The sequence below is a fragment of the Chiloscyllium punctatum genome, chromosome 44 (assembly GCF_047496795.1).
Source record: "Chiloscyllium punctatum isolate Juve2018m chromosome 44, sChiPun1.3, whole genome shotgun sequence".
NCBI lineage: Eukaryota > Metazoa > Chordata > Chondrichthyes > Orectolobiformes > Hemiscylliidae > Chiloscyllium > Chiloscyllium punctatum.
This window is the reverse complement of record NC_092782.1, coordinates 8,876,430-8,891,577: the sequence shown is the minus strand read 5'-3', so window position 1 is coordinate 8,891,577 and position 15,148 is coordinate 8,876,430. Positions and strand designations below refer to the sequence as shown.

The following is a 15,148-nucleotide window of genomic DNA, read 5'->3' as shown; positions in this document are numbered from 1 at the left end:
GTGTGATTTTTAACTTTGTCCACCCCAGTCCAACACCGGCACCTCCGAATCATGGATCCCAAAAGTGTCACCCAGACCAGGGATGGCACCGACTGTACTAAGCAGCACTCTCAACACCAGCAACGCAGGCTGACACTTACAACTCAAATTAAGTAGCATCCCCTTCCCAAAGCCACAATGAAAAGCTTGCTTCCCATGACCCACGCAAGAAATCGGAGGCTGTGAGATGCCTCGTTTCTGTGTTTATGATTCGCACGGATTTATTTAAACTCGAGCTCCAAAATCCCCACGAAACCGGCGTCACCAGGAATCAGTGGCATAACATTTGAAGATGAGGGAGACTTAACGTTTTGACTTGACAGACAAGCCGGGGGTTTAACAGCGAAACAGTGGGACTGGCCACAAATAATCAGTGGTCTCAAACTCCTGGCCCGGAATTTGGCAGTTGCCCGTCTGGACGTGAACAACTAATAACAAAATGTCCAGGCGAAGGTACAGAATCCTCATATACACAGACAAACCACGTCCAGAGCAGAGTACAGTCCACCCCCTGACACAGGTGGATGCTCCAGTGTATTATTTCTATATGATAACGATAAATTCCAAACATCCGACGCATTCCTCAATAAAATTAATCCCGTTTCGGCTCTGGCCCGAAGCAATACTGTGAAGATGATCTCAGCAACCTGTATCTTGTATTTGAAAGAATTCTGATTTTTTTCTCTCTAAAGGAAACGTTATTTTTTCCCCCCCAATTGCCTTTGATATCACGGATTAGCGCAAGAACTTGCACATTTCCAATTAAAGTTAAAAATCACACGACACCAGGTTATAGCCCAACAGGTTTATTTGGAAGCACTAACTTCCAAATTGGACTAGAACATGGTGTCGTGTAATTTTTAAATGTGTTCATCCCCGTCCAACACCGGCATCTCCAAATAATTTCCAGTTAAGGCAATTGTAATATCGATGTTAGAATTATTTATTGGAAAAAAAAGCGTGTGAGAAAGGGACGTGTTATACAGTAAAATCAAATAAATAAAATAAAACGATTGGTCTTTACAAAGAGGTAATAAAACATTGGAAACAAGCACAGAAAGTGCTGGAGAAGGGTCAGGCATTATCTGTAGATGGTAAACAGAGTTAACGTTTCAAATCCGGTATGTATGACCCTCAAAAACTCGAAACAACTCTGATTTCCCGCCACAGATGCTGCCAGACCTGTTGAGTTTCTCCAGCAATATCTGTTTTGCTTCCAGAATTCTAGCATCTCCAGTAGTTTGGTATTTTTTATTCCATTTGGATTCAGTAAACAAGATGCTGCAGGCAGCCCGCCTGAAACGAGAAGCAAAGCTGTAAATGTCGATCCGAGGTCAAGGCAGGAAGCTGGGGGTATTGATAGCTGCTCTGAAGAAGCAGGTCAGGTAAATATTTCAGTTCCAGTCCCAATATCGGAACTCGAACTGAATTAGCTCACGATTCGAAACGCTGCAATGCACAAATATTGAGACTACCGAATGGTTAGCAATGCTGTAACATCAAGGCGCGATTCGAGGCGATGGAAAAGTCGTATTTGCATGTGGAATTCTGCAGTAAGTGGGACCAGAGTGATAACTAGATAATTAGCTCTATCCCCGCTCCTCCAAAAGTCCTCAGTAAGGCTGTCGCTGAGGCTGTCAGCAATGGCAATGCCGGTTTTGGAAAATCTGCGAGAAGCCAGTGGGCTGAACCCGAGTAAGCGAAGTAGTGGGGAAGTGAGAAGCTTTAATCAGCAGCAGACTGCAGGGGCACGCTATTCGAGAAAGAAGCTGCAGATTGTGATTTGCCTGCTTTCGGTGGAGCTGTGCGAGCGCTTTACTTACTTTGGGATAGTGTGTAACATGATTCTGTTTTGCACTCTGAAACTGGGCTACAGGAACTACCAGGCTGCCACTGTCAACCTGTGTTTTGTTGGAGCCAGCACTTTGTCTCCCGTGCTGGTGGGATGGTTTGCAGACTCATGCATGGGGAGAACCAAAGTGATTTACATCTGTGCACTGCTTCACTTTATAGGTATGAGTGTGTTAGTGTGGCACTTAACGTTTGTTATCATTTGTACACTGCATCCTTCCAGTGTCATGGGCAGCATGAAGGTAAGGGGAAGTAAATAAGAGAAAAGGGAAGGTCATATTAAAGACATGAGTTTGTTTTTGTCTATTTTGGAGGTGTTTACAGTGACAACTCTCTGTAATTGGTTTTGAGAAGATGCTGGAGAGCTGCTATAGATACAACCACTGTCTTGTTAAAAATAGAGTTCAGGAGCTTTGACCATTATAGTTCCAAGTCAGAGCAATATGTGACTTGGAGGGGGAGCTGGAGGTGTTCTGGAGGGGGACGATGGAGGTTTGCCATTAAATGGGTGACAGTCATCATTCCAATCCAGCAAGAGCCATTTTTAGGCAAGTTAGTTCATGAACTTCCAACAGACTTTCAACTTTAAGATCGAGTAAAGGGTCTCATTTTTACAATGATAAAAATACCAATCCAAGCACCAACATGCAGAGGTCCATTACTACTGAGTTCCAATGACAGGCACAGTTGGCATTAAAACTTGCATCCAGAGGTTGAGTGTCAAGCTGCATTGTAGAAAAAAGAGACACTGTTCGTGCTCTTGTAGAGAATGATATGAATTGTTCTCTTTTACCAGCAAGCCAGAGGGTAAATGCACTGTCCTTGCCCTCCCCACTGGGAACTTCTCCTGAAGGTAGTGTAGGGTGAGAATTAGTCCGATAGTATTGCAACAGAACCTTCAAACTGTGCTTCCTTCCCATCAACTCCCTGCTGGGAGTGTGGATTGGAAAATATACTCAGTCCAGGTTCTTCCAACAAACATGGGAGCTTAAACTTGACTTCTTTCTAAAGCACGATCATCTTTCAAATGTGCAGATACTATTAGTCATGAAATAAGTATTTTGTTAAAATACTATTACTTTATTATTTTGTTCTTCATTCCTTTAAGTGACTAAGAAATTGCTCCTGTACACAAATTGGAAAAAGTATTAACAGTGGAAATGTATATTTCTATTTAAATAATTTTGTCTTCACAAATTTGCAGTTGTTGAGAGATCCTACCTAGTTTCCCATTCAATGAAAGTCTGAAATCATACAAATTGGTAGCATCGCTGCAATATAGAAATCGTTTAAAAATGCAGTGATACTTAACATCAACACAGCCAGCCCACAGAGTAAGAAATTATACCCAGAATACAAGCTGAGCAGATCTGGCCGTAACTGTCAGTGTTGATAGGAAACTGAGGAGCACAGCTGGTCACAAAGACAGATAGAGGCCAAATGGCCAGAAGGCAACGTCGAAGGTGGTTGTGGAGCATGATTGCACTGACCTGCAGCTCCTGGGGCTTGGCATTATATGGATACAGAAGACCAAACCAGAAATATTTGCAAGACTAAACCACAAATGCCTCGGATTCCACAACCCTGACCAGACAACATGTTACATTAGATGTGACCGATGACTATAGTACACAGCAAAAGTCTGTTGCTTATGTCGAACATAAAACAAAAAAGGATTAACATTAGTAACTGATCAATTAAAAACATATTTGTTAACTATTGGAATTTTTTGCTATAACATTGTAATTCTGTAAAACATTTTTTTTAAAAGGCAATGAAGACTAAGTGGAATATACTGAGTTTGACTATGGTCTTCTGGCTCTGTATCTAGTCACAATATGATAGAATCAAGACTATATTTTGCATTAATTTTTTGCATAAACACTTTTTTGGAGCTTCTTTGCTGGAAATGTATATAGACCGATGTTTGATTTTCTCCTGTTTTGTATCTCTCGCTGCTAACACACTATTTAGTCAACACAAGTGGCTGCAAATTGTCACAATATTACTATTCCATTTAACACCATGATGTTATTGAGTACTGCAATTAGAGTTATATTGTGGGATTTACTGACTGAAAACCTAGTACAAATGCTATCTTTTTATGATCGTGTAATTCTTAATCGTATGCAGTTTATATTTCCTGCAAGTATTTAATTTTTCATGCAATCACAAGCAAGGCAAGCATTTGATGCCCATCCTTAATTGCCCTTAAACTGGGTATCTTGCTTGATCATTCAGAGGGTTGTTAAAAGTCAACCACTTTACCGGAGATCTGGATGTACCCATAGGCCTGAACAGGTCAGGAAATTTGTGAACCAGGTACATATTTATGAAAACAGTTTCCTGTCACCATTAGGTTAGCTTAGAATTCCAGATTTAATAACTGAGTTCAAAATTTGCACCCTCTGTATAGTGGGATTTTAGCCTTAGGTCTATTGACTAGTCCAGTGACAATACCATGATACCAATGCCTCCCCATTTCATATATATTTAGGCAGAAAAGATGTAAAGTTAACTAATAATTGAAGTACATAGTTTTGGTTTGCAATAATGAAAGACCTTTTCTCAGTTTAGTGTATTTCATATCTTCAGGATATCGCAGAGTATTTTCCAGTCAACAAATTATGCTTGCAGTGCAGTCACTGTTGTAAGTGGGAGGAATGTATTTGCCAGAATACACACACCACATTCCCACAAACAGTAATTAGATAATTGATCAGCTCCTTCCAGCATAAACCAGCAGGTGTGGTACCTGCCAGAAACTGGACCTCAGGGCTGATTGCCAGCTGCTGGCACACATTTGCACCACTGGGGTTCATGCAACCATCTCAAAATTGGGCCTCCTTCAAACTTGTACCACCCTCGAGTAATTCCGGATGCGAGGGACAGAAGTGGTGGGAAATGAAAATGTGAGGGTGGTGATTGCAAACTGAGGCAACCCACTCTGCTGCTCTGAATCAGAACTCTTCTGAAATTTCTGCTCTTCCAGACTTCATTTTAAAGTGCTTCTTTTTAAACATGTCTTCTAATTGGCATACACTGCTTAGCCTCAGTAGACTACTGAAAGTCCAATCAATACCTACTTTGCTCACAAGTCTCTCCAAGAGCTTCCTGAACAGGCATCATAGGCTTTATTTATGTACAACAGAATCTGTCACACAGTCGAGGTGACTTATAGTAGTCGCTAAAAATACAATGTGACTCGTTTGGTGGCTATGCAAATGCATGCTTATGTGTGGGCTGTTGCATTGTGAGATTGCTCATCAATATATAAAATAAATACAATGTTATGAAAGTTCTCCACAAATTGTGTTTGTGATCTTGGTCAATACACGGTAAACAGAATACAAGGAAAATTCTTCCTGCTCACCTTCAAATTGTTGCATTTTCCTGCTCCTCGGATGCTGCCTGAAGTGCTGTGCTTTTCCAGCACCACTCTAATTTAGACTCTGGTTTCCAGCATCTGCAGTCATTGTTTTTACGCAAGTGATCCTTTACACCAACTTGAAAAGTCAGACAGAACCTAAGTTAGATATCGTGTCTGAAAGATGACTCTGCTAATGTAATGATTTGAAGATGCCGGTGTTAGACTTGGGTGTACAAAGTTAAAAATCACACAATACCAGGTTATAGTCCAACAGGTTTAATTGGAAGCACTAGCTTTCGGGGTTCTGCTCTTTCATCAGGTGCTTGTGCTTCCGATTAAACCTGTTGGACTATAACCTGGTGTTGTGTGATTTTTAACTCTGCTAATGTAACAGGGCTTCCTCAAAATTAGAAAGTATAGCCATGTCACTGGGGTTGTGATGTTGAAGTGAATCTTTGCATGTATGTTCAGGATTGGCGTCATACATCCTCCCTTATAACATTGAGGAAAATCAGATAATCCTGTGGTGTCCTAACAAACATTCTTCCTTCAACTTACAACAGGGAAAAACATCAGTTGATCCTCCAAATACTTTGCTGTTTAAAAGTTGCTTGACAAATTTTGTCCTTTGCTTGTCAAATTGGTGACTGCGTTTTCTGAGAGTAGACATTATTTCCAAAATGATTTGGAATGTCTTAAATTGTGTTAAGCTGCTCTATAAATTAAATAATGGGTGATTAACTTGCTAATGGCTTTCTGTTTGTTCACTGAAGGTACTATCTTGCTGCCTGCTGTTGCATTCCCCTTTGAGGATTTCTACATTGATACTCACCAGAACATTGATGCTCTTGACAAAGGAGACCAGACTGTGCTGTTTTACATTGGCCTCCTGTCAGCATCTTTGGGTTCTGGAGGAATCCGGGCTGTTGTTTGTCCATTCAGTGCTTACTTACTACAGGAATACGATCAAAGCCAACTTCGAACATTCTTCAACTGGTTAGTGCACTTCCTGGGCTTTTGTTTGTCTGCTTTTTCTCTCACATAAAGGAATACCACTTAGGTGTGTTGATGTTGGACGCCTCCCTAATTTGCTGTCGTTTGTGAAAACAATGATATGATTCCTTCCTTCCTTCAGTCCCTGAAGGGTAATCCTACTGACATTGAAATGTGAACCATGTTCGTCTGTCCACACAGATGCCACCTAACCTGAATATTTCCAAAATTAAAAATCACACAACACCAGGTTATAGTCCAACAGGTTTAATTGGAAGCACACTAGCTTTCAGAGCGACGCTCCTTCATCAGGTGATTGTGGAGGGCTCAATTGTAACACAGAATTTATAGCAAAAATTTGCAGTGTGATGTAACTGAAATTATACATTGAAAAATTGATTGTCTGTTAAGCCTTTCATCTGTTAGAATACAGTGATAGTTTCACTTCTTTCATGCGTAAATCACAAAACCTTTTTTTTTAAAGTTGCATTCTCCGGTTAGCTGTTAACAATGGTGATAGCTAGACAATATGTTGAAGGTGTTAGCCCCCTGTGTTCTCTGTCTTTGACCTGATGTTTAGATTGATTCTAATCTAAAACGTGAGGTAACAGAGTTTTACATAAATTCATGCAGTTTTTGAGCTCAGAGTTCTACATGAATGTATGCAGTTTTTGAGCAAAGTGCAATGTAACTCTGCAAGTACAAATCCACCCCACACAATATATGTGTGTATGTGGGTCTTTGTCTGTCTGTGTGTGTGTGTCTGTCTGGGGTGGGGGTTGAGAGTGTGAGAACGTGTGTGTGTGTGTATGTGTGTGTGTGTGTGTGTGTGTGTAGTGAGTGCAGAGTGTCTTAAGTCTGTGAGAGGGTGCATGTTTGGGAGTGTGTGTGTCTGTAAGGGTGTGTGTGGGTGTCTGTGTGCGCGTCTGTGTGTACCTGTGTCCGTGTGTATGTGAGAGTGTGTGTGTAGGAATATCTGTGTGTGTGTGTGTGTGTGTGTGTAGTGCAATGGTGATCACCTGTAATGTGACATGAACCCAAGGTCCCGGTTGAGACCCTCCCTATGGGTACCGAACTTAGCTATCAGCCTCTGCTCGACCACTTTCCTCTGCTGCCTGTCCCGAAGTCCACCTTGGAGGATGCTCACCCAAAGGTCCAAGGCTGAATGTCCTGGACCACTGAAGTGTTCCCCAACTGGGAGGGAACCCTCCTGTCTGTTGATTGTTGTGTGGTGCCCATTCATCCGTTGTCGTAGCCTTTGCTCGGTTTCCCCAATGTACCATGCCTCCGGGCATCCTTGCCTGCAACGTATAAGATACACAACGTTGTCTGAGTCACATGAGTACCTGCCAGGTACAAGGTGGGAGGTGTTCCCACGCGTAATAGTGGTATCTATGTCCACAATCTGACATGTCTTGCAGCGTCCACCGTGACAGGGTTGTATGGAATTGTCCTGAGAGCCGGGCAGTTTGCAACGAACAATGATCTGTTTGAGGTTTGGTGGTTGTTTAAAGGCAAGTAGTGGAGGTGTGGGAAAGGTCTTGGTGAGGTGCTCAGATTGTGGACATAGATACCACTATTACGCGTGGGAACACCTCCCACCTTGTACCTGGCAGGTACTCATGTGACTCAGCCAACGGTGTCTATCTTATACGTTGCAGGCAAGGATGCCCGGAGCCATGGTACATTTGGGGAAACCAAGCAAAGGCTACGACAACGGCTGAATGGGCACCGCACAACAATCAACAGATAGGAGGGTTCCCTCCAAGTTGGGGAACACTTCAGTGGTCCAGGACATTCAGCCTTGGACCTTTGGGTGAGCATCCTCCAAGGTGGACTTCGGGACAGGCAGCAGAGGAAAGTGGTCGAGCAGAGGCTGATAGCTAAGTTCGGTACCCATAGGGAGGGCCTCAACCGGGACCTTGGGTTCATGTCACATTACAGGTGATCACCATTGCACTACACACACACACACACACAGATATTCCTACACACACACTCTCACATACACATGGACACAGGTACACACTGACGCGCACACAGACACCCACACACACCCTTACAGACACACACACTCCCAAACATGCACCCTCTCACAGACTTAAGACACTCTGCACTCACTACACACACACACTTTCTCACACTCAAAACCCCCACCCTAGACAGACAGACACACATACACAGACAGACAAAGACCCACATGCACACATATATTTTTTTGTGGTGAATTTGTACTTGCAGAGTTACATTGCACTTTGCTCAAAAACTGCATACATTCATGTAGAACTCTGAGCTCAAAAACTGCATGAATTTATGTAAAACTCTGTTACCTCACGTTTTAGATTAGAATCAATCTAAACATCAGGTCATAGACAGAGAACACAGGGGGCTAACACCTTCAACATATTGTATGGCTATCACCATTGTTACCAGCTAACCTGAGAATGCAACTTTAAAAAAAGGGTTTTGTGATTTACACATGAAAGAAGTGAAACTATCACTGTATTCTAACAGATGAAAGGCTTAACAGACAATCAATTTTTCAATGTATAATTTCAGTACATCACACTGCAAATTTTTGCTATAAATTCTGTGTTACGATCGAGCCCTCCACTATCACCTGATGAAGGAGCGTCGCTCAGAAAGCTAGTGTGCTTCCAATTAAACCTGTTGGTGTTGTGTGATTTTTAACTTTGTACACCCCAGTCCAACACTGGCATCTCCAAATCATGAATATTTCCAGTATGTTTTATTGCAGATTTTAAGCAATATTATGTTTTTATTTTTGTATTTAATTCTCTGCCATTTCACTTCTAGGAAAACTGATGTTGAAGAAGTTCTACTACTTATTCCTTCAGATCTAAAGGAAAATCATAATAAACTTAAAACATTAACTCTGTTTCTCTCTTTCTACAGACACTGTCAGACCTGCTGAGTTTTGCCTGTACTTTCTGTTTTCATATAATGTTCTTTTTTCACTTTCTTCAAATTATGGAGGCACGGCAAAAAAGTGTTTTTGGTAAAGAAAGATGTGCATATATATAACAATTTTCATGATCTCGAGATGTCCCAAAGCAGCACAGTCAATACAGTCAAGAAAGTACTTTTGAAGTGTAGGCACTGTTAAAATACAGACAATGCCACCATCAATTTGCACATCACATGTTCCCACAAATGGCAATGGAATAATTACCACCAAGGGCAGCTCAGTGGTTTGCACTGTTGTCTCACAGCACTTTGGACCCAGGTTTGACTCCAGCCTCATGCAACTGTCTGTGTGGAGTTTGCACATTCTTCCAGTGTCTGTGTGAGTTTCCTCTGGGTGCTCCAGTTCCTCCCAAGTCCAAAGATGTGCAAGTTAGGTGAATTGGCCATGTTAAATTGCCCAGCATCTCCAGGGATGTGCAAGCTAGATGAGTTAGCCTGGGAAATACAGGGTTAGGGTGGAGGGGTGGGTTTGGGTGGGATGCTCTTTGGAGGATCAGTGTGGACTCAATGGGCTGAATAGCCTGCTTCTCCACTGTAGGGATTCCATGAATTACTTGTTGATATGTTTCAGTGATGTTAGTTGAGGGAAAGATATTAGCCAAGATATTAGGAGGAGCCTTCCTTTCTCTTTTCTTCTTCATGTCGTGGTTGTGGGATATTTTACAATTACATGAGAGGGCAGATTGGCTTCACTTTAGAGTTTGAGCAGAACGATGGCATCTCCAACAGTGTAACATCCCCTCAGTACCATGCTAGACAGTTAGCCTCAGTTTGGAACTCAGGGCAAGGAAGTACAGTTGAAGCCACAACTTTTTAATTAACGAGTGAGCTGCCACCTATCCTTAATCCTTATTTCACGTAGAAGATAGATAAACATTTCTCAAACTATCAAGTATGGGGCTGAAGCAGTTTGGAATAATAGACATAATAAGTACCAGAAGACTGACAACTTTAGATCATAAACAACAACGACAGATCTCTAAGCACAATGAAGTTTTGCTAAATGTTCATGTTGAATCCCTGGGCACTGTTCTGAGCTCTGTTCTAACAAACCTGCCTGTATTAGCATGCAATCTCACAAGGAGCCCCATGCAGTATTTGAAATACTGTCTCAGTACCACCTCAGTGTTTAGCAATCCTTTTCCAATAATATCACACAATAGCATGTGCAATAAATGGGAGTTGCATCAGATTGCAATAAATTTACACTTCGTTATAGTAGGCTGGTAAGGAAAAAGGATTGGTTCCTGATAAGAAATAGATTGAAGAAAAATTGAGTGCAGCACTAACAAGCCGAGCCTCTGTGGCTGGAAAAGCAGATATAGTATATTTAATGGAAAAAGAAATTACATTTTATGCAAGGAACCAGCCTATACAAATGTGGATATTGATCCGAAGGAACTCCCTTCTGCCATATAAATGTTTCTCTTCAAAACAGACTGGTCTTCACTGAAATGTTCCTCTTCTCTCACTGGAGTGAAACTCACTGATCAAAGAGAAGCTTGTCTTCTTAGTGTGGGTGTGTTAAGCATGCACCTACCGCTCTGTACAACATAGAACATAGTCTTTCACTTTGAACAAGCAACTCTTCCCAAAGCAAAGGCTGTGGTCCAGTTCTGAGGAAGGATCACCAGACCCAAAACGTTAACTCTGATCGACCCAAATCGTTAACTCTGACTTCTCTCCACATTAGTCATGATTTGGAGGTGCTGGTGTTGGACTGGGGTGTACAAAGTTAAAAATCACACACTCCAGGTCATAGTCCAACAGATTTAATTGGAAGCACTAGCTTTCATAGCGCTGCTCCTTTATCAGATGAAGGAGCGTCACTCCGAAAGCTTGTGCTTCCAAATAAACCTGTTGGACTATAACCTGGTGGTGTGTGATTTTTAACTTCTCTCCACAGATGCTGCTAGAGCTGCTGAGCTTTTCCAGCAATTTCTGTTTTTGTTTCTGATTTCCAGCATCTGCAGTTCTTTGATTTTTTTTTGTTTTATTGACTAAAGTTCTATCTTGTACAGATTATTCCTACCGATAAGGGTCTCATAAAATTCATTACTTTGTGAAATATTGAATGATTTGCAACACAGAGAAGATTGTTTCTCAGGAAAAAATCATATTTGGTTTCTGCTGCAGGATGTGTTCCTTAATAGTCACAACATTTGTTAACTTGCGTGAGTGCATTTGTATAAATGTGTTGATGTACAGATCAGCGTGAATGGAACTCATGATCTAATGTAGTTCATGTCCACTGTTGCTCACTGATAAAGTAATTACATTTTTCTTTCTATAAACATTTCTTTGCTTCTTTCCACTCTGTAATGTTTGCATTCACACTCACTGTCCCTGTCCATTTTTCTCTCTTCATGGCTGTATAGGATCTGGAGATTTTTGCCTGTATGGTTTGTTTTGATGTTGTAGTATTATACAGCACAGAGTTTTAACTCCTGTCTTAACTCCTCTAACAGCACCTTCCAAACCAGCAGCCTCTACTGTCTCAGAAGGATAAGGACAGCAAGTCCCCTCCTAAGCCACGGACCATCCTGACTTGGAACAATATCAATGTTCTTTTGCTGTCACTGGATGAAAGTGCTGGAATTCCCTTGCTAACAGCACTGTGCGTGCCCCGACACCCCAATGCCCACAGTGATTTAAAAAGGCACCTCACCAATAACTCTCTTGGTCATTTGGGAATGGACAATAAATACTGGTTTAGTCAATGATGCCCATATCTCATGAATGGTTAAAAGAAACTCCCAGAGACATATAAGTCCCTGATTTGAAGGTTTTCTGGGTGGAATACCAGAGGTTCCGGTATTAGATTGCTTTCTGTTTCCTCTTGCATTCGACAAGATGGGGGGAGGGGGAGATCACAAGAAAGATGTTGACTGGGCAAGAGGTGACTGGTGGAGCAGGATGGGAGTCCTGTGATCAAGAGAAAGCAAAAGGTTGGTGGACAGTGATGACATTGCGATTCGTTGTGGATGACAGCACAGAGACGAACAGGGCCTGAAGCTTCAATGCTTCACAGTCAACTAATATTATTAAAAATTTAAGATGACCATGCAAATCAACCAAAATATACCATTTTATATTCACCTGGAACTTCTGATCTATCTTTGCACAGGTTTCACTGGTTTGTGAGCTTGAATTCTGCAGTTGTCTTTGTGGGCATTTCCTATATTCAACAATCCATCGCAAAAAACCTAGGCTTCCTTATTCCTTTTGCATCCATACTGATGACCCTTCTGACTATTCACATGGTGCAGAACAGACTAATATACCGACCAAAGTCAGGTAAGGGGAACCAGTAATTCAATAACTAGCCACTTTGGCAAGACTTGTGTTGCCATGAAATTTTTCCGTGATTGTTTGCAGACTGAAATCATTCTGGGAATATTTAATTTTAATTAAATGTATTCCTGACGCCAGTAATGCAGCATCAAACACAAGATGTATTCTATATCTTGCTGCAATATGGCAGCACCTGTTGTTTGTACTTTATCCACAGGTTGGCACTATAACTAGCTCTGAATTCCCACATTACAAACTGCCTAATGCCAGATTATACAGCAATCTTTCCCAGCCTGTTACAAACACATCTAAATGATGTACTAGGTAGACATCTTCAGTGGGACAGGCTTTCACATATTTGGAGGCATCCGCAAACCATCCCCATTTCCAACCCAAGGTTCATTCAACTATAGCAACCAGCTCCAGTCCAACAGAAACTAATGGTTGTCATAGTCTCTAAATTCGCTGCATGGAAAAAGAAAGAGGCAAGGCAGCCAATTACATGTGCAGACAGAGTCATTTCTTTGTCCACAGCTTGCTCTGAGGGCTTGTGCATGGATGCTACAATCATACAGCACAAATATGGAGAGCATAATGGCTCAGTGGTTAGCACTGCTGCCTCACAGCACCAGGGACCTGGGTTCAATTCCAGTCTCAGGCAACTATCTGTGTGGAGTTTGCACATTCTCCCCATGTCTGTGTGCATTTTCTCTGGGTGCTCTGGTTTCCTCCTACAGTCCAAAGATGTACAGGTTAGGTGAATTGGCCATGCTAAATTTTTGGTTAGGTGGATTAGTCGGGAGTTAGGGTAGGGGAATGGGTCTGGATGGGTTATGCTTGGGAGGGTCAGTGTGGACTTGTTGGGCCAAATGGCCTGTTTCCACACTGTCAAGAGTGTGGTGCTAGAAAAATATAGCAGGTCAGGCAGCATTTGAGGAGCAGGAGAATCGATGTTTTGGGCAACAGCCTTTCTACACTATTTGAAATGGAGGCCATTTGGCTAATTCTGCCTGTGCTGGCTGACTGAAACAGCTATTCATTCAGTTCCACTCTTCATCACCCTAAAACTGTTCCCTTTTAAAATCATGACATCATTCCCTGTTGGATTTTATTATCAATTCTGCTTCATCATTCTTTCAGGTAGTGCATTAAATCTGTTCTGTTTTTATGTGAAACCTTTGGCCTTTAGTTCCTGACTCTTCCTCCCAGTGGAAGCATTTTCTCCTTACTTTCTGGCGAAACCCTCTCGCTTGTCCAAGGTCATTAACACTGGGGTCTAACACGGGCCCCAAGAACACAAGCAGTGCATACAGACAGAGTGTAATGTTAGGGAGCTGCTCAGAATCAATGGAAGTCAGGAAAAGACTTGAAGCCCCATCAAACATTTCTGTCTCTTTCAGCCTCAGAGTTCAGAAAAAAATGTATCCTGCTTCCTGGATCACTGTTGGCCCCCACTTGCCAGTTCCTGAGAATTAAATTTCTCATCTTTATATTTCATTATCTTTGTGACCTTGACCCCCACCCCACATCTCTGTAATCCCCTCCATCTCTGCAAACTGGTGCTGACTCCATCTTCTTGGGGATCATTCTTCCTCCCTTTGCCACTCCTCCCACCCCCATTACCCCTCCCCCCACCCACCTTGGCCGGTGGCAATGTCTTTAGTTGGCCGCACACTTGCTCTCTCTTCCTAAGCACTCTGCCTTTCATCTCTCCTTAATTCTTTTTAGACTCTCCTTAAAACTCATCCACATAACTAAGCTTCTCATCACTCCTCCCAACATCACATTGTTTGATCCAAGGGCCATCTAATTTCTTATTCCTCTGCACTGCGCCTCAGGATGATTAAAGGAGCCATGTAAATGCAATTGCTAAGACAGTACGGGAAAACATGCTCAAGGCATCTGAACCGAAGTGTGTTAACATAGTGGCAATTAAAGTGAGTTCTGAAAGTCACTGTTTCAGGTCCAAAGATATTCAGCAATACAATGTCCATAGTTTAGTCATCACAGCTCTGAGCAGTCTGTGAAAGTTGTCAAACAGGCTCCTTCGAAGATTGAAGCTGGTCATTAACATTGTTCCATAACTGATTCAGGTTCGTTCAGTGCTGTCACTAAAGGCAGCTCAGGGAGCAGTTAGATGGTATGTTGATAGTGATTCTTGTGGAGTCAGTGCTATTTGCAGCTTCGATAATGGATCTGATTTCAAATTGTTTCACTTATAGTGGCACCTATGAGTATCATTGCAAATTGGTACGTAGAAGCTGAATTACCCTGGCACAAGGAAATTGTGCTTGACATTTTAGGAGCAGTGAGCTGGAAAACCTCTGCCAAATGGTAATGCTGACATCCTTAAATTAATTATGTGCTTGGTTTGTTTCAGTGGTTCCTTTTTAGCAGTGTTGCAATCTGTGCGGTGATTCTGATATATGGTACTATCACAATGAATTAAAACTAATAATTCCCCAGCACCAACAGGTTAACTTTAACATCATCATCAGTTAAAGTGATAGGCCAGGGCAAAGGCTCTATCCTACAATCCTCCTCCTCTCTCTCTCTCTCTCTGTCTTCCAGCCCACATTGTTTTCAATATGATCCAGGTTACTGTACAGATTC

The 15,148-nt window shown here is 42.0% G+C and overlaps 1 protein-coding gene across 2 annotated transcripts in view; it reads left to right on the top strand.

Annotated features, from left to right (window-relative positions):
• Positions 1-1,672: 1,672 nt before the first annotated feature.
• Positions 1,673-15,148, top strand: part of slc15a5 (solute carrier family 15 member 5) — a 32,850-nt gene continuing 19,374 nt past the window's right edge. The window contains exons 1-3 of one of the 2 annotated variants that reach the window (XM_072562194.1): positions 1,673-2,052; positions 6,034-6,256; positions 12,369-12,538. In XM_072562194.1, the coding sequence (XP_072418295.1) occupies positions 1,683-2,052; positions 6,034-6,256; positions 12,369-12,538 (763 nt within the window). In that variant the 5' untranslated portion in view covers positions 1,673-1,682. The remainder of the gene's footprint in view (positions 2,053-6,033; positions 6,257-12,368; positions 12,539-15,148) is intronic. The other variant, XM_072562196.1, reaches the window with a different exon arrangement.